Here is a 24,300-nt window from a genome sequence, read left to right as displayed (position 1 = left end):
AAAAAAAAAGATAGGGCAATAAAAATCTACAGTTTAGGAGACAGAAATTCAAATATTAATCTTTAATGATTATATTCTACTTCTTGTGTTTCTGCTGTACTTTTAAAAAGTACTCAGATGAGGCGAATCCATTTTTATATGAAGAATTTGAGTCACTACTTTATTGAGGGGCGAGAGGTAACAGATTACAAAAGAGTGCAAAAAAAAAAAATTGAACTACATTCCCCAAAGTGCTTCCTGAATAAATTTCAAGACCTGAATTCTCACCAATTTGCTAAATATTGGAAAACTGTTTAAATAAACTGCTTGGAGGCTTGGACCTATATTCAAGGTTCTGGAACGTTCTACAGAAAACTCTAAAGCAGGTAGTCCTGGATGGGCATGAAAGGGAATCTCCTGTATCCTCTTCCCAGTATTGCACAATATAAAACCTGCCACCAAGTGGTTAAGCAGGTGCTGCTTTGTCTCCCCACATGCAACGTGAGGCCTGCGCGCTGGAACTTCATCAAAAGCTGCCGCCAAGTCTGTCATACATTGTGTCACCCACCCAGCCTTTCTGTTTGCACCAAACACAACGAGAGAGGGAACCTATATATCACCCCAGAACATACGGAATGAGGAACACATTAAATCTGGCTGACTCACTGTATCACAGGAATCCGCGCTCTGGGAGCGAAGCAACCTCATCTGCCTAGAGGTTCGGATTGTGTTCACCAGGTGCCCCTGCTCCATGCTGTGCTTTTCCTTCACCTACTGGTCGGTCAGCTGAGGATGGGGAAACACTTTGACTCTGAACAGACGGCCCATCATCCTCTGAGCGTTGCCTTTGACACCCCCGCAAAGATGTTGAGTATTTTTAGCGCCCTTCATTTAAAAACTGATTACAGATATAGATATGTTTTCATAAATAAAATTTGAGGCATACATGTATATATTAAAATTTTCACCAACAAGGGTGTGATAAAAATTTCAAGTTCTGTCATTCAAGTTCAATAAAGGCACACTTTTTTTTTTTCTTTTTCTTGAGGCTTGCAAAGAATATAACTGCTAGCAAGAAGTCACAAAAGGCATTTTATGGAACTGTCTTCTTTGATTTTCCTCTTCTTGGGATGAGCCTTCATCCTGTAAGTCAGTGGCATGACTCTGCTACCCAAAGAAGTCGTTAGATGCATAGAGGGTATTCAATGGATTCCACTGCTGTGTCAGGTTTCAGAGTAACACACCCTAGCTGTGCTGGGTCAGTCACTCCAGGTCTGCTTTGGCCATTTCCATTAAGGCTTCTCACTTCCAAATCGGCCTTTCCGGCTTCCAGGTTCTGACGCCCTTCGGACTAGCCTGGGCGGTGGCTTGGGGTGGCCACCTTCAGTCATACTGTCTTCCCGCACTGGACCAAACTGGCCTTTGGAGAGAAGGGGCTGCCGTAGCATGCCTGGGGTCTGGGTGCCCCCGTCTTTGCTGTGGGGAGCCGGGGGGTTACAAGGCTGGCCCTGTCCGGAATCAACGTCTACCTCATTCTTCCATTCCATTTTGTAGGGCTGCGGGGCTTTCTTTGAGAACTGTTCTGGCAGGAAGCGCCTTGCTCGGGGCTGCAGATTGAGGACAGTGGTCCCAACATCTGTGTCCGAGTCACTGCTGTTGCCACCTACCACAGAGCAAAAGAAGGACAACATGGGCAAGCATTTTAGAGAGAAGGAATGAGAAGTGACTCCGCAATGCACCAGTGGGTCCAGCACTTGTGGTGCCCTCAGGCCCTGGGGTTTGGGCAGGGGAGGGCCGAGGGCTCACTGCCTCTAGCCCCCAGACCTGGGCACGATATATCCTCTCTGTGAGTGTTACTGTCGAATGTCCACACCGATGCTGAAGGGCTTGCTGTGTGCCAGGCAACCGAACCAAGCACTTTGAAATGCACTCACCTACTGAATCCTCATACGCACCCATGTGACAGGTGAAGTAACCGAGCTTCAAGAGGTATTAATCATCAGTGCCGCTGGGTATCACAGTGCGACTCTGGCAGCAGCAGCTACGTTCCCACCTGCCCCATTGGAACAACCCCAGGAAGGCTCAGCTAAGTGTCGGGCACACAGAAAGCACATCAGCACTTAGCTGCTACTATGAAATTTCTTGTCGTGACCTGGAATCTCAGAGACAACCTTCTTTATCTCCTTTACAGTTTTGTAAAGGGCCAAAACACAAATGTGCCCTTTACAAACGATGGGAAGACACATGATCAGAACGAGCTGGTTGTCAAAATTCAGATCCTAGAGGGCTATGGGTAGAACAGTTGATGGGGAGCTTGCCCAGGAACTAAGATTCTTGAGACCACCATGTCACATGGCAGTGACATGGACCACTGCTCTAAATATTCAGTGCTGCTTGGCCTCTCTTCTCATTTCTCTTCTCACTGACCGTTATGAGCGGCCATCATTAGACTTTCCTCTTCTTGGTTAATTAAATAGATAAGCAAAAATAAAGGGGGTGGTAGTGTTACATCCCACATTTTAATAACATGGTACCCTAACATATTTCTTCTGGGGTTCACAGAGAATGGCTTCGGGTCAACCTAAAGATTATCTTTAAATAAAGAGATATTAGACTGTATGTCAAAGTTTTCATGAGTACAGGCAGAAGTAAAACTTATGGCTGACTTTATGAAAATGTATGCAAATTGTAAAAATGTAAATGCTCCTTTGCATATTTACAACTTTCTACTTACCTGTTCACAGGTGACGATAGTTGATAGTTGCTTGTGCTGTATCAACAAGAATCATTATGGAAAATAACTGGTGGAATTATTTAGAACTCTACAGAACTCCATCCAAAAAGCTTACAACGCTAAGAATAAGTCACCATATTATTGTCTGAGATTTGCAAAACATTGAACTGATTGTCCTGGATAAAGAAGAAGGGGAAAATTTCTCTATTTTGTGAAATGACTCTGCTCCAACTGAGTTCATTACCTGCATTAGAAATATTCTTTTTCTTTTGTAGCTTTTCTGGAAGCTTTGTATTCTTTGGTAAGGATAAATATCGAGAAGCTGAAGTGGAAGCCTGTGAGAAACATAGAAAATGTTTAGATTACAAAGATGTCATTTATTGCATATTAGAAGTTTAAAAGCTTCCGTCAAACTTTGGTGTTAAAAATTAAAATTGTACTTCTCTATTCCAAAAGTACTTCGCAGGCATACGGAATAAAGCTTCCAGCAATAATTATTTTACTTAAAATAACCAAATGTCTTCTAAAATGTAACAGAAACTTCCAGCAATAATTATTTTACTTAAAATAATCAAATGTCTTCTAAAATGTAACAGAAATCAGTATGAAGGGAAACTGAAAATAAAGTGGCACCATTAACAATAAGATATGCAAACTATTGAGTCTTTTTAAAGAAAAGCTAAGGAAACACCTATGTATAAGGCTATTACTAAAAAGTATGTAGAAACAGGGCACCTGGGTGGCTCAGTGGGTTAAGTGTCTCACTCTTGATTTCAGCTTAGGTCATGATCCCAGGATTGTGGGACTTGCCCTGTGTCAGGCTCCACAGCGGGAGCCTGCTTGAGATTCTCATTCTCTCTTTCTCTCTTTCTTTCTCTCTCTCTCGCTCTCTCTTTCTCTCTCCCTTCCCCACTTGCACTGCCTCTTTCTCTCTCTCAAAATAAATAAATAAACTTAGAAAATATGTAGAACCTATATGTATGGAGAGAAAATATATGAAAAGTGTAGCATATTTAACTTTTAATTACTTTAGTAAGTCTTGAAAATGATAGAACAAGAAGTATTTCTATAGCTAATTTGCTGACAATTCAAATCTCTACTTTCTTTAACTTTTAATCGATGCTGCCACATTTTACACATTAAAAAAAGAGAATTATCTTGTTCCACATTACCATTCTGGGTCTGACTATCCACTACAGAATATTATTAAAAAATGAAATACAATCCTAAAGTTAATGCAACCTCGTGTGTCAGTGGTATGCTGCAATGTCTGCTGTGTTAAATCAATTAATCATGATGTCATTTAAAAGTGGGGATGAGCACTGGGTGTTATATGGAAACCAACTTGACAATAAACTATTTGTAAAAAATTAAAAAAAAAAAAAAAGACAGGGTGAGAATTAAAAAAAAAATAAAATAAAAATGGGTTTCCTTATCTATTGACAATGCCCTCGACCAAGTGAAAAAGTGAACACCTTTCCCTGCTGTCCCTCCCCCGGCCCTTGTGACCCTGCAGTTCCAGCATGCGACACTGGCCTATCTTTGACCTGCAACCTCTCCCTGGAGAGATCAGCTAAGACTTTACAAATGAAGCTTGGTCCAGCCATGCTGTTTAAACTTGTAACTTTACTGACCCTTTCTATACTCCCAATTTCCTTCCTCAGCATCGGTTTTTTGTTTGTTTGTTTGTTTGTTTTTCCCTACAGCACCCACCGCCTTCCAACATAACAGATAATATATTCCATTGCTGGCTGCCTTCTCCTCACTAGAATATGAATTCTACAAGTGGAGGTATGTTGCTTGGTTGGTTTCATTCACCAACATATTCCGAGTGCTAGAAAAGTGCCTGGAACGTAACAGGTGTTCCAGAAATATCTAGGAAGACTTTACCATGAACTCCACCTCAGAATTCCTGTGAATCAACCCTCAGCAGCTATTCTGTCAGCGGAGCCTCCAGATGGGTGCTGGCTCTCTGCTCTTGGAAGCCTCCCTCCTCCCAGACAAATGGTAACAAATGCCAGTCACCCTGCGCTCTCGGTTCAAGCTGTTGTCTTTCCTGAGACTTTCTCGCAAACTGTGCCTCCGGCGAATCAGAATTTCCTTGGCTTGTCGCTCACTTGTGTCAGCTGTCAGGTTGTGTCTGTTGTAGGACAAAGTCTGAAATGAAAAAAGAGACATTTACAAAAAAATAAAAAAAATAAACAAATAAACAAAACAGACAAAAAACCTGATTGCTGTTCCAGAAATTCCAAAACTTTGCTGCGTTTCTTTGGCTTTGCACCTCGGCAAGGCACTTAACTAAGGTTCAGAGCAGAAAAATAAATAAAACGTATGTCAGTTATTAACGTTCATAAAAAGTTAACATTCATTCAGGTTTTGAAAGCATTTGTTTTCTAATAAAAGTCTTTGAATAGGTTATTTTTCATTCAGAAGTGTGATCTTCATAAATCAGAAAAATGATGGAACTCATCAAGTGCCTCTGTCCACCTTAAAGTACTTTCTATGTTTTTAGCCATCACTAGTAGCTGAATAAAAACATACATTTCATCTTTATAAATTCTCTACTGAATAGGAATTCCTTGTGTAAAAGCAAACCACGTTGAGCCACTGGGTGGTGCCATGTCCTTGTGATTAACTTAAGAACGTTTCTACAACGTTTTCTTTACAACTGGGTTGTCAAACTAAAAAACTGGGGCTATCACCAGCCATAACCATGGGCTAGTACTTGAAGCAGTGAAATTTCTAAACCAGGGCTGCGTATGGCACACATTGTCAGTTTTCTAAGTTTCCTAAAATAAACTGTAACTAGTGATGGAATTCATTTTCTGGTAGAATTAATATATACCTCTTGGGAGTATCCTGTGTCCCCAACTATTAAATATTAAGTCTTGAAGAAATATGCAAAACTGATAGAGAACAAGGCTCAATTCCTGCCTTGAGAAATTTACTGGCTAGCTGGACATCAAAGGCTAACAAAATAATATGAAATCATGAAATTAAGTGCTAAAACTATGTGGTGTGGTCTAAGCTCATACTGCTACCCCACTTAAAGACAGGGCTGGGAATAATATGGAGGTGGTTGAGGAGGAGTCCTTAACCACTGGAGGATGTGGATCAGTTGACAGGAACCAGTGGGACATTCCAAGTGGAGACAGAGAAGAGAGGACCAGAGTCCAAGGAAGGAAGACAGAACCTGGGGGCTTGGGGAGGGGAGGGAGATGGAAGGCCGGACACTATAGAACTTGGAATTAGAGATCCCAAAGTCTGAGAGAATAGTTTAGCCTGTAAGCCGCCACTGTTGTTTTGGTTCATTTTAAATAAGGGAATGCTGCTTAAAAGGTTCATCCTGCATTCTACAGTAATGCAGGATGGAATGGGGACAGCCTTTGGGGAGACCCACTAAAAAAGTAAAGAAATGACCCCAACATGAGCGAGGAAGGCTCCTTACAAGCGATGTGATAGGTGTGCCGCCTCGCCTCACTGTACCTCAATTTATTCATCTACAAACTGGAAACAACAGTAACCACTTGAAGGACTGAGTTAACACATGCTGAAATGGGGCATGGCAAATTGTCTGCACTCTCAAAATGTTAGCTATATTATTAGCCAACTGTTAGAATGAGGTGTTAACAATGGGGTAGCAGGGGAAGAAGTGACTCGGGAGATACATTAAAGGAAGAAATGATCGCACTTTATGAATAACAAGGAAGATCAAATACATTTTGGTGAGTTTTCTTAAAGCTATACGTTTTCTACAAGCTATAAAGCTATTTCATTAAAAGAATGAATGCCTGTGTGGGTGGCTCAGTTGGCTAAGCATCTGACTTTTGATTTGGTCTCAAGTCATGATCTCATGGTTGTGAAATCGAGCCCTATGTCAGGTTCCGCGCCGAGCGTGGAGCCTGCTTAAGAGTGTCTCTCTCCTTCTCCCTCTGCCCCTCCCCGACACGTACTCTCAATCTCTCTCTAAAAGACAAAAAAAATTAGAAGAGAGCCATCAATTACTTTCTTCACAATTAGTTAAAATATAGTCTTTTATCTCCAAGTCCATAGTAGCAGAACTCTCAGGGGACTCCAAACCTTTCCCAATGGTTTTCTGGGAAAGCGTGGTACCCTAACAAGACAGAACTCCGAAAAGAGAAGCTGCCTAGTGTGGGACCTGCCAAAGGCTGGCATAGTAGCAGGGCAATATCTGCTACAACTGGGTAGCATGAAATCAGAAGGCATATTCTCAGCCACAGGCAAGGAAACATTTTGCTAAATAAATTATTCTTACTCGCTGTCGGATTTGATAGAGATTTCTGGATAATATTTCTCGGATTTCATCCATTTCACCAGGTGTGAGCTTCCTTATTTTTTCTTCACGACAATCACTGTGAAAAGTTAGAGAAAGAATGCATTTTACAATTCAACAAATACTGGAATCATCATTTTTTTTTGGAGATAGAATATCATTTAAGTAGACTCTTAGCTTAAAGAATAACATTTAGCGATTATTCACTATTTGAAGAGAACTCAAAATTCTAAAACTATTCAGTGTCAAAATTATTCAAAACAAGTTTAATCGTGCACAAGTTTTCAGAGTCTGTTCATGCAATTATTCTTTTTTTCCACACAATTACTATTAAGGAAGAAAGACTATAGTAGATGATAATGGTCTCAGTTTACTATTTCTAATACCCCATAAATAAGGTAATACACAGTTGAGTTTTTTCCAACAGAAACTTAATTAGCTACATTTTATGATTAAGGCTTCATCTTTTAGGCACTTGATTAGAAATATTTGTAAAGACACCTTTTATAATATGTATGCATATAATAATCAGAATTATTCATGGATTTCATATTTGTAAAGTGACCTACTTGCTAAAATTTACTTGTAAACACAGTATCAGTACTCCTGGCACTTTTTCACAGACATGTGTAAAGTGGGGGAAAATAGGAGTCCCCCAACACACAGGCTCCCGGATAAGGCTGAATGTGGCAACTCTCTGTCTTCTTGTTTCAGGTCTTGTACCGTAAACAAATGTCCTTTCCATGGTCTATTTAATGACACATTTTCCACACCTTTGTGCTGCTGGTGACTTTGCTGTTTAAAATGGCCCCCAAGCATGGGTCTGAAGTGCTGTCTAATGTTCCTAAACAAAAGAAAGTTGGGATGTGCCTTCCAGAGAAAAGTCATGTTAGATACGCTTTGCTCAAGCATGAGTACGATGCTGCTGGCCATGAGAAGAATGTTAATGAAAGAGTAATATATATGTGATGAGGTGTCTTTAAATAGAAACATACACAAAACAAGGTTATGTATCATCAGCTGATGAAAATGTTGTGACCGGAAGCTCACAAGACCCCAATCCCGTATTTCCCCTAGGAGCAAGTGGGCAAATCAGCGTTGATGGCGATTTTACAGAACATAACTACCACCAACAATGAGAACCAACTGTATTTGTACAGTTTGATTCCAACTCCTTCAAAAACGGCTTTGAGAAGGCCTACAAAAATATGTAGTAAAATTAAATACATAGCTAAGTAGATAAATTAAGGAAATAAAGTTGAGAAGGTTAATATCTATAAATCCAGGTCTTACAGAAGATGCGCTAAGGACACACCAATTGAAGAGCACAGTTCTCTCTCTCTCTCTTTTTTTTAAATGTAGACTTGCTGTAACTGAAAATGAGCCATAATATTAATTGTCTATGTCCAGTGGTACTGGAGAAAAGCCAAGGAATGGACACAGAAATTTAAGGCTTCTGCACGACAGACTTCTCTAAATATAAGTGATCCATTTTTGCCTCAACCTCAATTGCGCAACTGAGTTTTTAAGAAGCGTCTTCTTAGACTGAAGCATTGCTGTTAAACAGCTGTCCCAGTTTCTAATCAGGAGTTTTGATCAGCAAAGTTAATTCACAGCATTTGAGAAGGACAAATAGTCAAGAGGCAGCGATCTTTTGTGTGTGTGATTTTCTTGTACAATGTTCCCACCAAGTTTTATCTGGCACATGTTTGTATAACCCTAGTGATACCTGCACAACAACCTCCCTTGTTTATATACTTAAAGTATATTTATTGGAATGTAATACAAAAACAAAAGTACATACGTCTTACATGTATAGCTCAATGAATTATCACAAAGCAAATATACTTGCACTACCACTACTCATGTCAAAAAACAGAACATGACCTAGAACCCCAGAAACCACTTCATATCCCATACCCCCAACAGTCACCACTTCCTTCCCTCTTTGACAAAAACAACCTCTATCCTAACTTTGGAATTCATAGAATAGTTTTGCTTGCATTTGAACTCTATACATGGAATCTTTTAAATACAATAGGTAGGGTTTTTTTATTTTTAAATTTTATTTATTTTTTTTACAATAAGTAGTCTTTTAAATTTAGCCTCTTTTGCTTAGCATTATATGTTGGAGATTCAACTGTGTTGTTTCATTTAGCTATCATTTGTTCATTTTATTCACTGTACAATATCCCATTACATGAATATATCACAATCTATCCATTTTACTATTGATGGGTATTTGGCTTATTTTGAACTTTTGGATAGAACAAACAGTGCTTCTATGAAAATTCCAATATGTATATATTGGAACACATATGATTACTGACCATTTGAATATCCAATTTTGTAAACTTCCTGAACAAGTCTCTTGTCTATTTTTCTACAGGACTGTCTTTTTTTTTTTAGACCTTTGTCAGTTTTATGTAAGGCAAATACTTCTCCCATTTTATAGTTTTCTTTTTCATTCCTTTAATGAAATCTTTTCTGATGCCAACAGTAAGAAGATACTCTCCCCTATAATCTTCAAAAGTTTTATTGTTTCACCACCCACATGGGGATCTACCATACTCCTTGGATTCAGGCAATGTTCAATTGATACAATATTCAATTTCATTTTATCTCCATATGGGTACCTAATTGACCCAGGACCCTTTTTTTAGGGCCATCTTTTCCTCACTGTTTTTTACTATCAATTTTGTCATTAAGAAGTATCCATATATATGTGGGTCTATTCCAAACTTTTGCTTTGTTCCACTGGTCTATTTGTTCTTTTATCCTTATCCAGTACCACATGGTCTCAATCATAGGAGACTTACAGTAAGTCTTTCTACCTAGTAGTGTAAATCTTTCAGATTTGTCCTTCCATTTTGAAGACAATTTTGTCTTGGTTAATTTAGGCCCTTTATATTTCCATAGAAATTTTAGGACCAGATTGTCTAATGACACACTGGGATTTTGAGTGGAATTGCTTTGAATCCATAGATCAATTTAAGAAGAGCCAATAATCTTATAAGATTGAGTTTTTCTTTTTATTAATACAGTCTTTATCTGTTTTGGACTTTCTGCAGAGAGGTTTCACACATATTCCCTAAAGTTCATCTTGATGTTTGACATTGATGTATACGAATATTTCATGATACCATTCTAAATGAAGCATTTTTTAAAGTGTCATCTTCTACTTGTTGATACTTAAACCACCAGTTTTTTTTTTTTTTTTGCCATCTATTAAGAAACCTAGGTAAATTAACTTATTATGTCTAATTAGTTATCTGTAGGTTCCTTTGGATTTTCTCTGAAAACAATCCAGCTGTTTGGGAATAGTGACAGTTCTACTTCTTTTCCAATCCTTAACTTTAAAATTTTTGTCTTGTCTAGCATTGGTACAACATTCATAGAAATAGTAGTAGTAATAGGCATCCTTGTTCTTGATCTTGGGGTAAATCTTTCAACATTTCAACATTAAAGTAAGGGTTAGGGGGTAGAATTTTAAAGTAATAGCCTATAGCTGGGTATAAGAACTCCTCCTTCTTAGTAGGTACTGAATTCCAGTTGTATTCTGTTTCAGCCTTTTGAGACTCTCAGATAACTTCTCTGTGATCCAGGCGGGGAAAATGGCACCAAATGCCAGTTCCATCTTCTTGGACTTCCCTTTTCTGTTGGCTCTTGGCCAAGAAATTCTTCTTTGCACTGGTGCTTTCCAGCTTTTCATCAGGTTTTAAAAATATATTTTGTCCTATATTTTCTAATTCTTTTCATAGGATGGTTTGGTCTACAACACTGAGTCCATTAATGTCATAAATACAATTCCTTGTTACCTCCCTTTATGCTTTTCATTCTCTCTAGAGAAAATGTTTCAGGAGATGTGGAATGGTCAATATGGTACTCATTTGTGCAGCCATGCAGCCGACCATTAATTCTGTTATCTACTTCAATAACCTTAAACCTTTGCCTTTCCTCTACTTACTGCCTGCTTCCAAATGAACTATACACAGAGAGTGAAACTAAGATGAAAATAAGATTTCTTAGTGATCACAAAGATAACGAATGGCTCTCCTTTGTGAAGCTGAATAACTGAATTCTCCGTTGCTACAACTACGAATGGAATGGTGAGTAAGAAAGATCATTAATTTGTAAAGCTAGAGGGAAACAAAGATCAAGTGTAGCCGTATTTTCTACTTGAAGAAACTCAATCTCAGGGAAATAGATGGACCAGCTTAAGGTCACATAGTGAGTTATTGCAGTGGAGGACTATGAATCAGTCACTGCTCAATCCACAACTGTTGCTAGCTAGTGCAATATGCCTTTACCTCCAAGCCATCCTTGAACCACTATTTCTTTTTATTTTGGATTGTGTAAACTTCCATAGTTTTAATAGGGTACATACAGTCTTAGTAAAAATCCTAGTCAATATGGTTGGGTAGGACTTGGGAGTTTCCTTGTCTTGTTTCAACTCTCCCATTGATAACATTTTAATTAGGTTACATGTTCTTTAAATGCACTTCAAGCTCATTGGTGAAAGAAGCAATCAGCAGAACCTGTAATTTCTGTTGTTTTTGAGGTAGGGAAGGACCGATGTTTACATGATAACATGACCTCTTTTGTTAACTGAGCACTCATTTACTATACTGCTATCGGCTTGCTGTAACATTTTGGGTAAGTCACTCTCCCATTCTGAGAGTCATTTTTAATGAGGAAAATACCTCTACCTGGGCCTTAACACCACAGATCCTGGGTTTACTGGTATAGGTGAGACGCAGGCATCTGTATTATTTAAATGCCCCTAAGATATTTTTAGTGTGCAGCCTGGATTGAGAGCCCTCATACCGTATGTTCCGTCATATCACTGTTTCTTGTAAGCCTTAAACTATGATGCATGAATAATCTATGAGGAAATAGCTATATACACCTGCATATTTATAACACACTTCAAGATATTCCATTTCAAAAGACTTGCTAAAGAGGCGCTTTTAAAAAGCACTGAATTACCTCAAGAAAATACAATCAAGGCATGACCATCCTAAACATGACAAAGTATTTTCTAACTAGTCAATTCCAAAATAACTTGACATGATGTGACATAAGGCACATGTTTCTAGACCTCACATTTTAACCAGGATCTCATTCTTCTGCAAGCTCTAGGACATAGGTCAAATGTGTTATTATCACTGGTTTCAAAAAACGATAAAGACATACACGGGAATACTCACATTTATTGGTAAAATGGTACTTACTTCAGAGACGCAAAAGAAGGCACAGTGCTTATCATTCCCGTCTCTGCCATCTCAATGGCATGTTTTATTTCAAGCTTTTTATATAAAGACACAATGCTTGACTTGGGTTGGTTTTCCCGAATCAGAAGCTTCCGTAGGTATTTGTCATCGAACTTCTTAAACCTGGAAATAAAGAAAATCAGAGCTTCAATTAGTTAATACTAAACTGACCAAAAAAAAAAAAAATAATAACAACAACAATAAGTCTGCTTTTATCAAGAAAATCATTTCTACTATACTTGGGGAGAAATTTAGTAGCAATGTTTAGCTCATCTGATCATTACATATATTTTTGTATGTGTAGACCTGAATATATGTGTGTATAGATGTGTGTGTGTGTGTGTGTGTACATCAGTGGTACTATCGTACATAGCCATGATATACATATATCTAATATTTACTAATTACAGAGTAACATATGTATATGTTTAACATTTGCTATTACGCTGCTTCGTTTTTCAACAATATTACTCAAAAGTGTTGTTAATACTTCCTATCTCCAGTTCCTTTCCTCAGATTTTCTCTTGCACATTCACAAATTAGGCTTTTGTCCCCAGCACTCCATTGAAGCTACTTGTACTGAGGGCATCAGTGACCCTACGATATAAATCCAATGGCCAGTTATTAGCCCTCACCTTTCCTGACCTCTCCCACTTAATATGTCATTTTCCAGGATGTCACACTCCCCTGGGCTCCCCCCCCTACTTCTTTCTCAGTCTCTTTTGTTGGGTCTTTTTCTTCTTTCTGGCCTCTTGATGTAGGAGTGCCCAGCGTTCCATCTTGGTCCTCTCTACCTCCACTGGCTCTGTAGCCATCTTGCCCAGTCTCATGATTTTAATAGCATCTCTGTGCCAGTGACTCCCACATTTGTGTCTCTTGCTCCAGCCTCGCCCCCCAAACCCAGAAATGAATATCCGGCCGCCTAGTCAACATCTCCACTTAGATATCTAGTTCTCAAACTTGACATTCCCAAACTGAACGCATCTTCTCCTACAGTCCTCGCCGTTTCAGTTAATGATCACTCCACCCGGTCACCTTTGATTCTTTTCCTTCTCTCACATTCCATGTTATGGACTGAACTGTGTGCCCCCCAAAGTGCACAGGTTGAGGTTCTCACTCCCAGTACCTGGGAATGTGACTGTATTTGGTGATAGGGTCTTTACAGTAGTGATTAAGTTAAAATGAGGTCATTAGGGCAGGTCTCAATCCAATATGACAGGTATCTCCATAGTAAGAGGAAGGTTGGGCACAGACACATACAGTGGGAAGACCATGTAAAGAGGCAGGAAGAAGGCCATCTACATGCCAAGGAGAGGGGCCTGTAACAGATGCTTCCCTTGTGGCCCTCAGAAAGATCCAAATGACTGATAACTTTGATCTTGGACTTCTAGCCTCCAGAACTGTGAGAAACTAAATTTCTATTGTTCAAACCACACAATCCGTGGTACTCTGTTAAGCGACTCTAGCAAACGAATACTCCATGTCTACTCTTGGCAATTTCTGTTAGTTCCACCATCAGAACACATACACAATCCAGCCATGCCTCACCACTTCGACACTCCTATCACCTGGATCCACCCTAATGCAAGACATCATCATCTCTCAATGGATTCTTGCAACAGGCACCCAACTGGTCTCCCTGCTTCCGCCACCACATTCCTACAGACTACCCTCCACACAGGAGCCAGAGTGAAGCTGATAAAACATCAGTCAAACCATATGACAACCCTGCATTTCTCTTGAGTAAATGTACAATGACCTGGGGGCCCTCCACAGTTTGGAGCTGCACCTCTTAGCACTGTGCTTCTCACATCCAGCCTCACTGGTATCCTTCCTGCTCTGGAAACTTGCCAGCTCCACTCCCACCTGTGGGGCTTTACACCCACTATTCCCTCCAACAGGAACACCCTTCCCCCACAGTTGCAGACCCCCTTTTAAGTGTTTCCTTAAGAGCCATTTTTCAAAGAGGCTTTCCCATCCATCCCATTAGAAATGCATGCCATCTCCTTCCCACCTGCCTAACTTCCCATTCTACTTCCCAGATAGTTTTCTCCATACCACTTACCATTTTCTAACATGCTTTATAATTTATTTATCTTGCTTTCTGTACTCTAGCACTAGAATGGTATATATGGGCAGAGACTTTTTGTTTTTTGGGCTTTTCCCCCGACTTTTTCCTGTATCACCAGCGCCTAGGACAGTGCCTCGCACACTAGAAGCACAGATGGTAGAACAGATCATTTGTCTCAATTCCTCCCTGCATCTACACCCTCTGCCCTATTACTTGGCAATGTCTTTCCACCATGGCCTAGGTGACCTGTGCTGTCCTGTTTCCTGCCACTGGCTTCAATAATGTTACTTTCTCTGGTCAGTGGGCTCTAGCAAACATGAAGATTGGGGCAGAGGCTTAAAACAGACTTGTTGGCTTGCACTTGGCACTTGACTATTGAAGCTTACCTCTTTTGTTTCCAAAATTACCATGAGAAGGATATGCATGAAGGGGCTCACTAGTCCCAGGACAAAGGTGAATACCACATGAAGTAGAGCTCTATCACCCCAGTCACATCCAAGAAGGCCAGTGGGATCAGTTGACAGCGAGCCAAGCCCCTGAAGCAAGAGCAAGACCTGTCCACATCAGCCCAGCGCAGCTCAGATCCTGGACTCTCAGACTCATGACTCATATGCTTTAATAACATGACTGTTGTTTGAGCAGCTGAGGATCGGGGCAGTTGGTTATGTAACATTATTATGCCAACAGGTAAGCAAAACAGCACTCAATAGACATACTTTGGGAAAGAAAGAAACGCATTACAGTGATCACCAGAAGTCCAAAGAGGTTTATACGTACACCTGTCCTATGAATGGAAACAATGTGAAACCACATTCTTGGCACTAGTCCTTTGTTCTCTACTGGAAGGCTATGAATAATGAAAGAGAGCCATCCTTTCCACTGGGGCCACTACACTAAACACAGGGCTAACTTTTTTCTAAGCTTATTCTCAACTTCACATTAGACCCATTGGCCAAGACTCCTGGCATCAGCAATGCATCTTTTTATATTTTGGGTGGTTTTTTTTTTTTTTTACCATTTATTTATTTTGAGAGAGAGAGAGAGCAAGCAGGGGAGGGGCAGAGAGAGAGAATCCCACACAGGCTCTGTGTTGTTAGCGCAGAGCCCAATGTGGGGCTCGATCTCACAAACTGTGAGATCAGGAGCTAAGCCTAAATCAAGAGTCGGACTCAACCTAAGCCACCCAGGTGCCCCACAGCAACACATCTTTTGTTATTTTTATTATTGCTTTGGCTTTTCACTAGAGATCAACAAAAGGAAGAATTAACATCAAGAGCAATGACATCTGATCTGTTTAGCATACGAGCTGTGTACTTTCTTTTATTTCCATACCTTTCATTTCTCTGCCAAGCACCACCTGGGTGCTTTCTTCCTTTCCCCATCATTAGACAACTTTCATGGAGTCTGAGAAACTTCCCTACTCAGAGGATTATGCTTACCCTTTCTCAAAGCATCAAATGCCTCACGAATTCTCTGGCAAGACCCCTAGAAATTTACAGCAGAAGGATTCCAGACAAAATGGAAAGATACCCCACATACCTAAAACAATCCACTTCTTTATATGTGATCTTTAACATCAACAATCACACACATACCAGAGATAGGATCTGAGGAGTGCTAATTTTAAAGATGGCCTGCGTCAGCACCAAATTCCTCCATACCCATACACGTTTCCCTGCTCTACCTGCGGTATATGGTGTACTTGACAATCCAGAGAAGTATTTGAAATCTACCTAGAGAATATCGGGCATGGAAATATACAGGGGTGAAAGGAAGTATGTACACTGCGGAGAAAACTGTGGGACACACAGCAGTATTACCTTCCAGACAGGAAATCAGAGTTGGCTCTGCCCTCTTTAGTATGTGTGGTCCAATTACCCTGGCGTATGTAGGTTTCGGCCCGAAGCAGCACGTACCCCAGAGACAGAATGTCTCTGCCTGCAAGACAGGACGTAGCCAGACTTTTCTCTGACGTTCCAGACCAGATCCACATGATCACAGGGTCCGCCAATTCCTGCCACCACCACCCCAGAGGCTGCTGACCTGATGCCTACATCTACTCATGTCTACTTCCCCCTGTTTGGGAGGCAGAGGAATGGTATAAATCTTTAACTTAATCTCTCCTTTGGAAAGGAGCCAACTGTTGTGGGCTACTATGCTCTCTGGTCCCTCCAAGGAAGGGTGGGATGCTAGAGAAGGGAGAAAAGTGGTCAGGTGGAAAGGGAGGATGCAGGTGGAAAATGGGCCGGGCTGAGAAAACAAGAGTTAGAGACTAAGGCAGGAAAGTCTTTATCGCTGGTTTGGCAAAGACAAGGATCCTTCTTCGTTAATAAGTTTCCAGGGACGCAAAGCAGGGTAGCCTAGAAAGTCACAACAGAAATGGGTGAGGCTCTCTGTTCTCCCATCTACCTCCTGCCTGCAAGAATGTAAATCTGGCCCAGGGTGCCTGGGTGGCTCAGTCAGTTAAGAGTCCGACTTCGCCTCAGGTCATAATCTTATGGTTCATGGGTTCGAGCCCTGCGTCGGGCTCTGTGATGACAGCTAGCTCAGAGTCTGGAGCCTGTTTCAGATTCTGTGTCTCCCTCTCTCTCTGACCCTCCCCTGCTCACTCTGTCTCTCTCTTTCTCTCTCAGAAATAAATAAAACATTAAAAAAATTTAAAAAAAAAAAAGAATGTAAGTCCTGCCCAAAATAAATGGCCATTTCCCACCCCCATTTTCACAATGAAGATTTTAGTTTGCTTTATTACTTTGTGCTCCTATGTGCCTAACTGGGCAATCTCCTTGTACAAATAAAATATTATTTTCTTTACTTATAAAGTAAGGCTAGGTCCAAGGAGCTTTTCTACATTAGTAGAAAAGTGTGGACAGGTTTATAAATGTTGCTCTAGCACTTAAAGTCTCTGTAACTCATTTTATCACTTAATGATCTCACACACACACACATACACACACCTGTCTGCTGTGTGACTGTTTTGTTACTTCTACTTTATTGTAAAATTTTAAAGTTCTGAGTTCATGGTTTATATTTCTCGTGTAATCCAATATCATGTCAGGACATGTGAACAAACAGTAAGCACTTGAAGACTCCCTGCTGTTAAACTGCATACATGGGTATGTTGGTCAACTTCATGTAAATGAGCAGGGGGAGGGAGGGAACTTAGTAGCAAGTTAGGAAAGCAAGGGCAAGAAAACGAATCTACCAAAGTATAATTTAAATCTGTCCATCTGTCTCTTTCAAAAGGCTTTCCTAACCAGTGATGCACTGACAAATGTTAACAAATTGTTTTATTAAAAAATCCTAAAAAAAAGACCCTGATTAATAGCATGTGTCAGTTCCATGCACACTGCTGCCACGGCTGACTCAACCTACCTGTGTGAATGGCACAGAAGGCACACAGTCAGCTCCTGGTGGTCAGGTGGGCTGGCTCCTGTACCCTGTGGTCCCCAGCCCTGTTGTCACAACTAATTCTTACTGCTTGATCCCATAAGTCTATTTTTCAGTTTATATGAAAGCGTGTACCTAATTCTGCCTGGCTAGTGTAACTTGTCCATTTCTACTCTAAGATCCTCAAAGAGAAGCACTGAACCTTATTTATCCAACACAGAGCATTTAAAGGTTAAAAAACCAAAACCAAACTAAGCAAAACCAAACAAACAAAAAAGCGGATAGAGACAGACACATTTATATAAGTGCACATAATCTTTCATGTAAGTGTATATCTAAAAATTTTGGTTATATGTATTTAACATCTATTTGTAAAATACTTGTTATTCTATTTATAACCTCTGGTGCTCTGAAGCTCTGCATTTGACAAAGCCCCTCAACAAGTGTGGGAGAACAAACAGTAACAGAACTCACAGTTTTTAACCAAATAGACTACATTCCTCAGCCTCCTTTGCAGTGAGAATTGCCTACATGATGGAGTCCTGGCCCTACAGGGCCAGGCCGTGTATGTATCTGGAAGAATTCTGTGAAAGCTTCTGATAACTTCATTTCAGAGGAAGCTGGTACATATTCTTTGTCTCTTCATTATCTTTCTTCCTACACGCAGCCTGGAATGTGTGCATGATGACTAATGCCGAGCAGCCATTCTGGTCTAAGAGGCAACCTTGGAAATGGAAGTTGTTAGGCGATTCACCTAGAAAGAAGGGTCCTGGGACCATGGCAGCCTGTGGAGCAGAGCTAACCTATGAACACACCTACATTGCCTACAGAGCTCTGGCTTTTGACAGAAGAGAAAAATAAGTTTCTAGCTTGTTCCAGGTCTCTGTGGTTGTTGAACTTTATCTTAAAGGATAGAGGATGGCCCAGCACAGGAAAGATTCGCAACTCCGAAAAATAACACAGGTCAGTAAGTCCTGCTTCCAGAGTGAGCCAGCGCCACCTCAGAATATAATGGTGTAAGACCCTCTTACTTGTCTCTCCAAAAGTTGTGACCCCAATGTCCACAAACATCTTCAATCCCAGTCTTCACATGATCGAAAAACTAAAACAGAAAAAGCAGGGTCTTCATTAATTTTTACCGGAAATCACTAATTTCCACTCTACTTCTATCACTTCTAAACTCTGAAGACCCTGATCGTTTTTCGTTTTTTTTGTTGTTGTTGTTGCTGTTGGGTTGTTGTTTTGTTTTCTTTTTACTGAAAGTCATGAAACAATATTCATCTCTAAACAAAGTGTTGTTTGTTATATCGATATTAGGCAATTCTCAGGTTAGTTTTCTCTTCATAACAGTTTGCTCATAATTTTGGAAAATATGAAATGCGGTGATAATTTTCCAGCAGAAACATTTTCTGGTTGAAGGAAGTAATGAGGGATCTCTTGTGCCCAGATTCCCAAGGGTCTAGCAGGCTCATTTGGAGAAGCCACTGAGGGTTGTGCTCAATCGATACCCCCAATGCATGCCTTTCTTGACCCTCCTTCCCTTTTATTCTCTGCCATTTCCCTCTCCTTCAGGAAATGAGCACCTTAATATCAAGTGGCCAACTGAATCCAACAATTTTTTCTCTTGCCATTTAAATCATTATACTACATTAACACTTACCCGGCAATGGATTTCTTCACTGACCGCTTGCTGTTTCTTATTGGACCTCTTAACATCTAGAAATTCCACCAGTGGTCGGATAGTAATTCCCTACACAGGAAAAACAAAGTGTATCTTCTTATAAAATTAAGTTAAAAATTCAAGAATAGCTTTTATTCTTCTAAGCTTCAATAACCAATAAAAGGTATCCTCCTCTACTAGAAACAAAACAATGGACAAAGTTCAAGACATTGCAAACAAACTCTAAGTAAGTAATTCTAAGAGAAAGAAAGAAATTCCAAGAAATAATAAAGTTATTATCCAAGTCAGAGGAATTACCTACTTGTGATATCCATAGAAAATTTTTCAGTAATTCTTATATTCATTATTTTCTTAAAACCATTTTAATTGTATTTCCACTGTATACACATTAGGGTCTTGGGCATTTGGGACACAAAGATAAACAGTTAAGGCACTCAGTTCTAGGACTCTGTAATTTTATGGGGAAAAGGATATACCAAAAACAATTACAAAGCAGGCAAAAAGGAGAATGAGAGATACACAGGAAGCCCATCTGGGAGGGCTTCCTAGAGGGGGAACACTGGATAACAGTCTTAAAGGACGTTGGAATCGTATGGTAGCAGGACCAAACATGAACAAAGAATCAGCAGTGAGAATGGGTACAGAAGGGGTTGGACATGTTTGTGAACTTGAAAAATGGACAGAACCATAAGCTATTTGGTAATCTAAGAAGAGAAAGAAAATATCCCTAACACGATTAAAAAAAAATACATCTGCCAGAAATCTTTAGTGAACATCTGACTTAATCATTAAACATTAAAAGCCTTTCCATTAGAACTAGAAATAACACAAGGATACTCCTTATCTGCTATTTGACACAGTTCTGCATGTCCCAGTCAATTTAATAAGAGACAAACAGGTAGAAGTAGAGATAATAAAAAATGAAATAACAAGATTTTTGCTGCTCTTGAATGATCTAGCTTTTGTCCTAAAATATCTAAGATAATCTTTTTTCATTAAAAAATACCAAGAAAGTTTACTAGTGACTAGACATAAACTCAACAGACACAAATCTATCCCATATCCTAATTTAGGAAAAGAAACAGAATACTTACATGAGAGAACATATGTGTGTGTATATATGTTATTATATGCTATATATATGTTATTATATACTAGCACACACTAATATATATACATAGGATATAATCACATATAAAATATATACTAAAAGTCTCTATAGATACCAAAAATATATACTCTCTATATACATACATACAAACTATATAATCCCATCAGGAAATGCACAAAACCTTTATAAAAATAACTATAAAAATTAATAAAATAATATTCAAAAGATTTGAGTTTTAAAAAGACACAGTTCCTAGATGGGATTACATAGCCATAGGATGCTGACAATTTTATCTCAGTACATGTATTAAAATTCTGGTAACCTATTCCAAAGTATTTTTATTAACGGAACTTGAGAGGTTAGTTCTAAATTAGTCTGGAAGAGTACAGGTAACCAGGAAAATATAGAAAAAGAAGAATGATGAGGAACTTACAGACATCAAAACAAACAATCAGCTAATAGGCTTAAAATTATGAGACACTGGCTCTGAAACAGGCCAGGTAAGGAGGTGGTGAGAATGTGGGGTCAAGGAAGATCCCCAAGGCTGCTGCATGGTAGGCAGATGGCTGGTCCTTCTTGGTAAGGGGAACACATGCCTGGGGGGCAATTGGGTTTTGGGGGGATGGGTAGACATATTGACATATACTCCCTGCCATGCATTTGATTTTGTCTCGTCTTTCTGCATGTCTTTGAGAATGTTTTTGATAATATAAACTGTGACACACACAAGCACGCGTGCGCACACACACACACACACACACACACACACACTTTTTAAAAGAGGGTATCCACTGTGTTCTATCAATCCAGCTTCGGGAATTTTTAAGTTTAACTTTAAATTTCTGGAGTGTGAACTGATTTTGACCAAATTTGGGATAAGACACACAGTATGTTCTATTTGCATTTCAGTCTGTCACTTTGAAATAATATAAGAAGTAATACACAGTTTTCCAATCAACCCGTATTTGGTAATTTTTAACTTAAGCAAATGAAAGTAGGTGTTAACATGTGGTTTCAAGAGATAGGTGATTCCATTGAATTCGAGACTCCATGAAGACACTGATTTAATAATCACTCCAGGAAAAAAAAATCAACAAAATCAGTGTCATGTAGAAACTATATGTGTTCTAAGGATGCTAGCTGTTGTTTTGCATGCTTCTTTTTCTATCAGTATCCATTTAGTAAAAACATAAGCATTGTAAATACACTGAGTCATTGTAAATATGGGACATAAAAATGAAGACGGGACATAAAAATGAAGACGGGACACGGGCCCCAACCCACATGTGGACCCCTTCCACTGGACAGATAATCTAGAAAGTAATGTACCACCACAAATAAAACAAAACAGATCAACTACAAAAAGCAAGTGTGGCCTGGCACCTAGGGCGAATCCAGTTTCTAAAAACACTACCTATTTTAGCTTATAATTAATAAAATATATGGGTTATATGCAATGGGTCACTGGCACGATCTCTTAACAACCTGGTCTTAACCAGCTCCTTTAGGAGTCTCCTATTGGCTCCTTAGAGTATCTGCAGATGGCATGTCAACAGGAACTATCTGACAGGTTCCTCTCCTTCCCTTCTTCCTTCCTTCCTCGATCCATCTATTTTGGAGGCAGAGTACATGGTGTCTGCGTATATCATATTAAGTTCCCCAAGCTGGATGCTCTATTCTAGGAGCCCTGGGTCTTTGGCTGGGAGAAACAAAGGGCGAAAATGACAACCACAACCACTCACCCTTGGGAAGGCGCATTATTTCACCACATTGGAAAATGTCTAAGTTAGGTCACTTGGGAAGCAACCTGATCAGCTTGTTACCATCCGTGTAGGTTAAACAAAAATATAAAGAAACCCTTTGGTTTTCCATCAAACCACTGAAAAATATATCTGCGAAGCACAAGCTAAATGTCCGCCCCTTCATTTGGCTTTGGCACAATGAACACAACACCGCAGGGCCAGACCCAATGCTTCGAAGGGAGTACTGAACGGCAGGTGTGAACAGAAGGACAGCGAGGTGAGCTTGGTTTTCCACCCAGTGCCACCCCTGTTTCCACCTGCTCTGCCTGCTTCTGCTCCCAGTAACGTGTCACAAAAAAAATCTGTCTGATTAAGTAATGAGCATCATTTTGGTTTACGCTTTTGGAAGAAAATAATTTGTTTGTTTGTTTGTTTTTAATTAAATTTTCCCAAAAAAAAAGGAGGTGGGGGAAGAACTATCTTATATTTCTTTGCTGATTTAGCAGACAATTTCCAGAACAACTTGAGGAAACTCTCTTATTAAAAAATGTCGCCATCATTGCTATGTGTATCCCATACGCTCTGTAAGGTTGTGCTCACATTACAAACTTGATCACAGAGATTATAAACCCAGTTGCACACACAGTATTTATTTTTGAATGGGATAAGTGGGCAAGAACCATAAAGGTGTTCACATGGTGCTCACACTCTTCACCCCACAGTCTCCAGGCCTTTGTGTATCTTTCTTTCCAAGCTTTACCACATTCCCTAGAATCTGGCCATCACACAGATATCTCTTCCTCTAAACTAAGTCTTTCCCTTTCCTGTGCCATCAGTGTTTCTGGCATTCAGGCATTCAGGCATTCTACTGTGGCTCCTACCTTTGAAAACTACAAACCAAAGCCCACACGGTCCCCTCTAGCTACTACCCATTTCCTCTCCCAGATCTCAACAGACTTGCCTTATGTCTCCTGTCTCCAATCTCTCTTTATCCTTCTCTCTGGAATCCAATTGATTGGAGTTTCCTCACCATCTTAACCCCAGTGCTCTTGTGAAGATGTCCACTCATCACAGCCTTGCTGCATCCAATAGTCCATTCTCTGGTCCCATCTCACCTGACCGTGTGCCCCCCCCACGTCACAGTTGCCAGAACCTTCTCCTTCCTGAATACTTTCTTCACCTGACTTCTAGAGGAGCGCCTCTTGATCTTCCCCCCACTGTACTATCCACCTTTTTCATTCTCCTAGGCCAGTTCCTGAACATTTTCTTTACTTCTCAATATCGATAGGCCTCCTTTTCTGTATTCCTTCTATGCTCACTCCTGAATGGTTTCTTCCAGACTCATGCTTTACAAACCATGTATATACCAATGAGTCTCAAATTTCTATCTCCCAGTGAGGAGATGGCTTCTCCCTTAAATTCTAGACCTATATATATAATTGCCTAGTCAATATTTCCACTTAGATGTCTAACAGGCAAATATTCATGTCCAAAAAGTACATGTCCAAAACCGAACACCTGGCTCCCCACCCTTCAAACCCAATACTCCCCTGGTATTAAATTAAACATTGCCTTCTCTCACCTGGTTGCTCAGTCATACACCCTTGGAACTATCCTTGACTGTGCTTTCTCCCACATCCTAAATTATTCACCTACATTTTTTTAATCTTAAAAAATCCTGATCATCTTGCTTATTTTACTGTAAGACCAGAATGAGTTTTTGTTAATTCCATAGCTCTTCACTTAGTAATGGTACATGTCAATTAAGTATGGAATGCGTCACTGTTACACTACATACATATCTTAAATATGACCATTCATTTAACAAATTAAAGTATATTTGAAGGTCCTCACAATATCTATAAAATAGCTGGCATCATTGGCCCAGTTTGAGAGGCTAAGTCAGCAGACATACTTGTTACTGGGAAAGGCCAGCCCACCTTGGGTCCTGAGTGTCCCACCCATTCTTGCAGGGGGTACCAATAATGCAGGACCTCCACCACTTTTACCCAGGCCATTTTTCAGGAT

At 39.9% G+C, this 24,300-nt stretch overlaps 1 protein-coding gene across 1 annotated transcript in view; it reads right to left on the bottom strand.

The window, feature by feature from the left end:
- Positions 1 to 884: 884 nt before the first annotated feature.
- SLC9A2 (solute carrier family 9 member A2) overlaps positions 885 to 24,300 on the bottom strand; it is a 93,436-nt gene continuing 70,020 nt past the window's right edge. Inside the window, exons 6-12 of the mRNA XM_039223195.1 lie at positions 19,399 to 19,488; positions 18,770 to 18,840; positions 12,242 to 12,403; positions 6,990 to 7,086; positions 4,739 to 4,870; positions 2,958 to 3,048; positions 885 to 1,642 (exon numbers count right to left, since the gene is read on the bottom strand). Of these exons, the coding sequence (XP_039079126.1) occupies positions 1,272 to 1,642; positions 2,958 to 3,048; positions 4,739 to 4,870; positions 6,990 to 7,086; positions 12,242 to 12,403; positions 18,770 to 18,840; positions 19,399 to 19,488 (1,014 nt within the window). The 3' untranslated portion in view covers positions 885 to 1,271. The remainder of the gene's footprint in view (positions 1,643 to 2,957; positions 3,049 to 4,738; positions 4,871 to 6,989; positions 7,087 to 12,241; positions 12,404 to 18,769; positions 18,841 to 19,398; positions 19,489 to 24,300) is intronic.

Source organism: Hyaena hyaena, unplaced genomic scaffold (genome assembly GCF_003009895.1).
Source record: "Hyaena hyaena isolate Hyena2069 unplaced genomic scaffold, ASM300989v1 scaffold_1287, whole genome shotgun sequence".
Lineage (NCBI taxonomy): Eukaryota > Metazoa > Chordata > Mammalia > Carnivora > Hyaenidae > Hyaena > Hyaena hyaena.
This window is presented reverse-complemented; position numbering and strand designations above follow the sequence as displayed.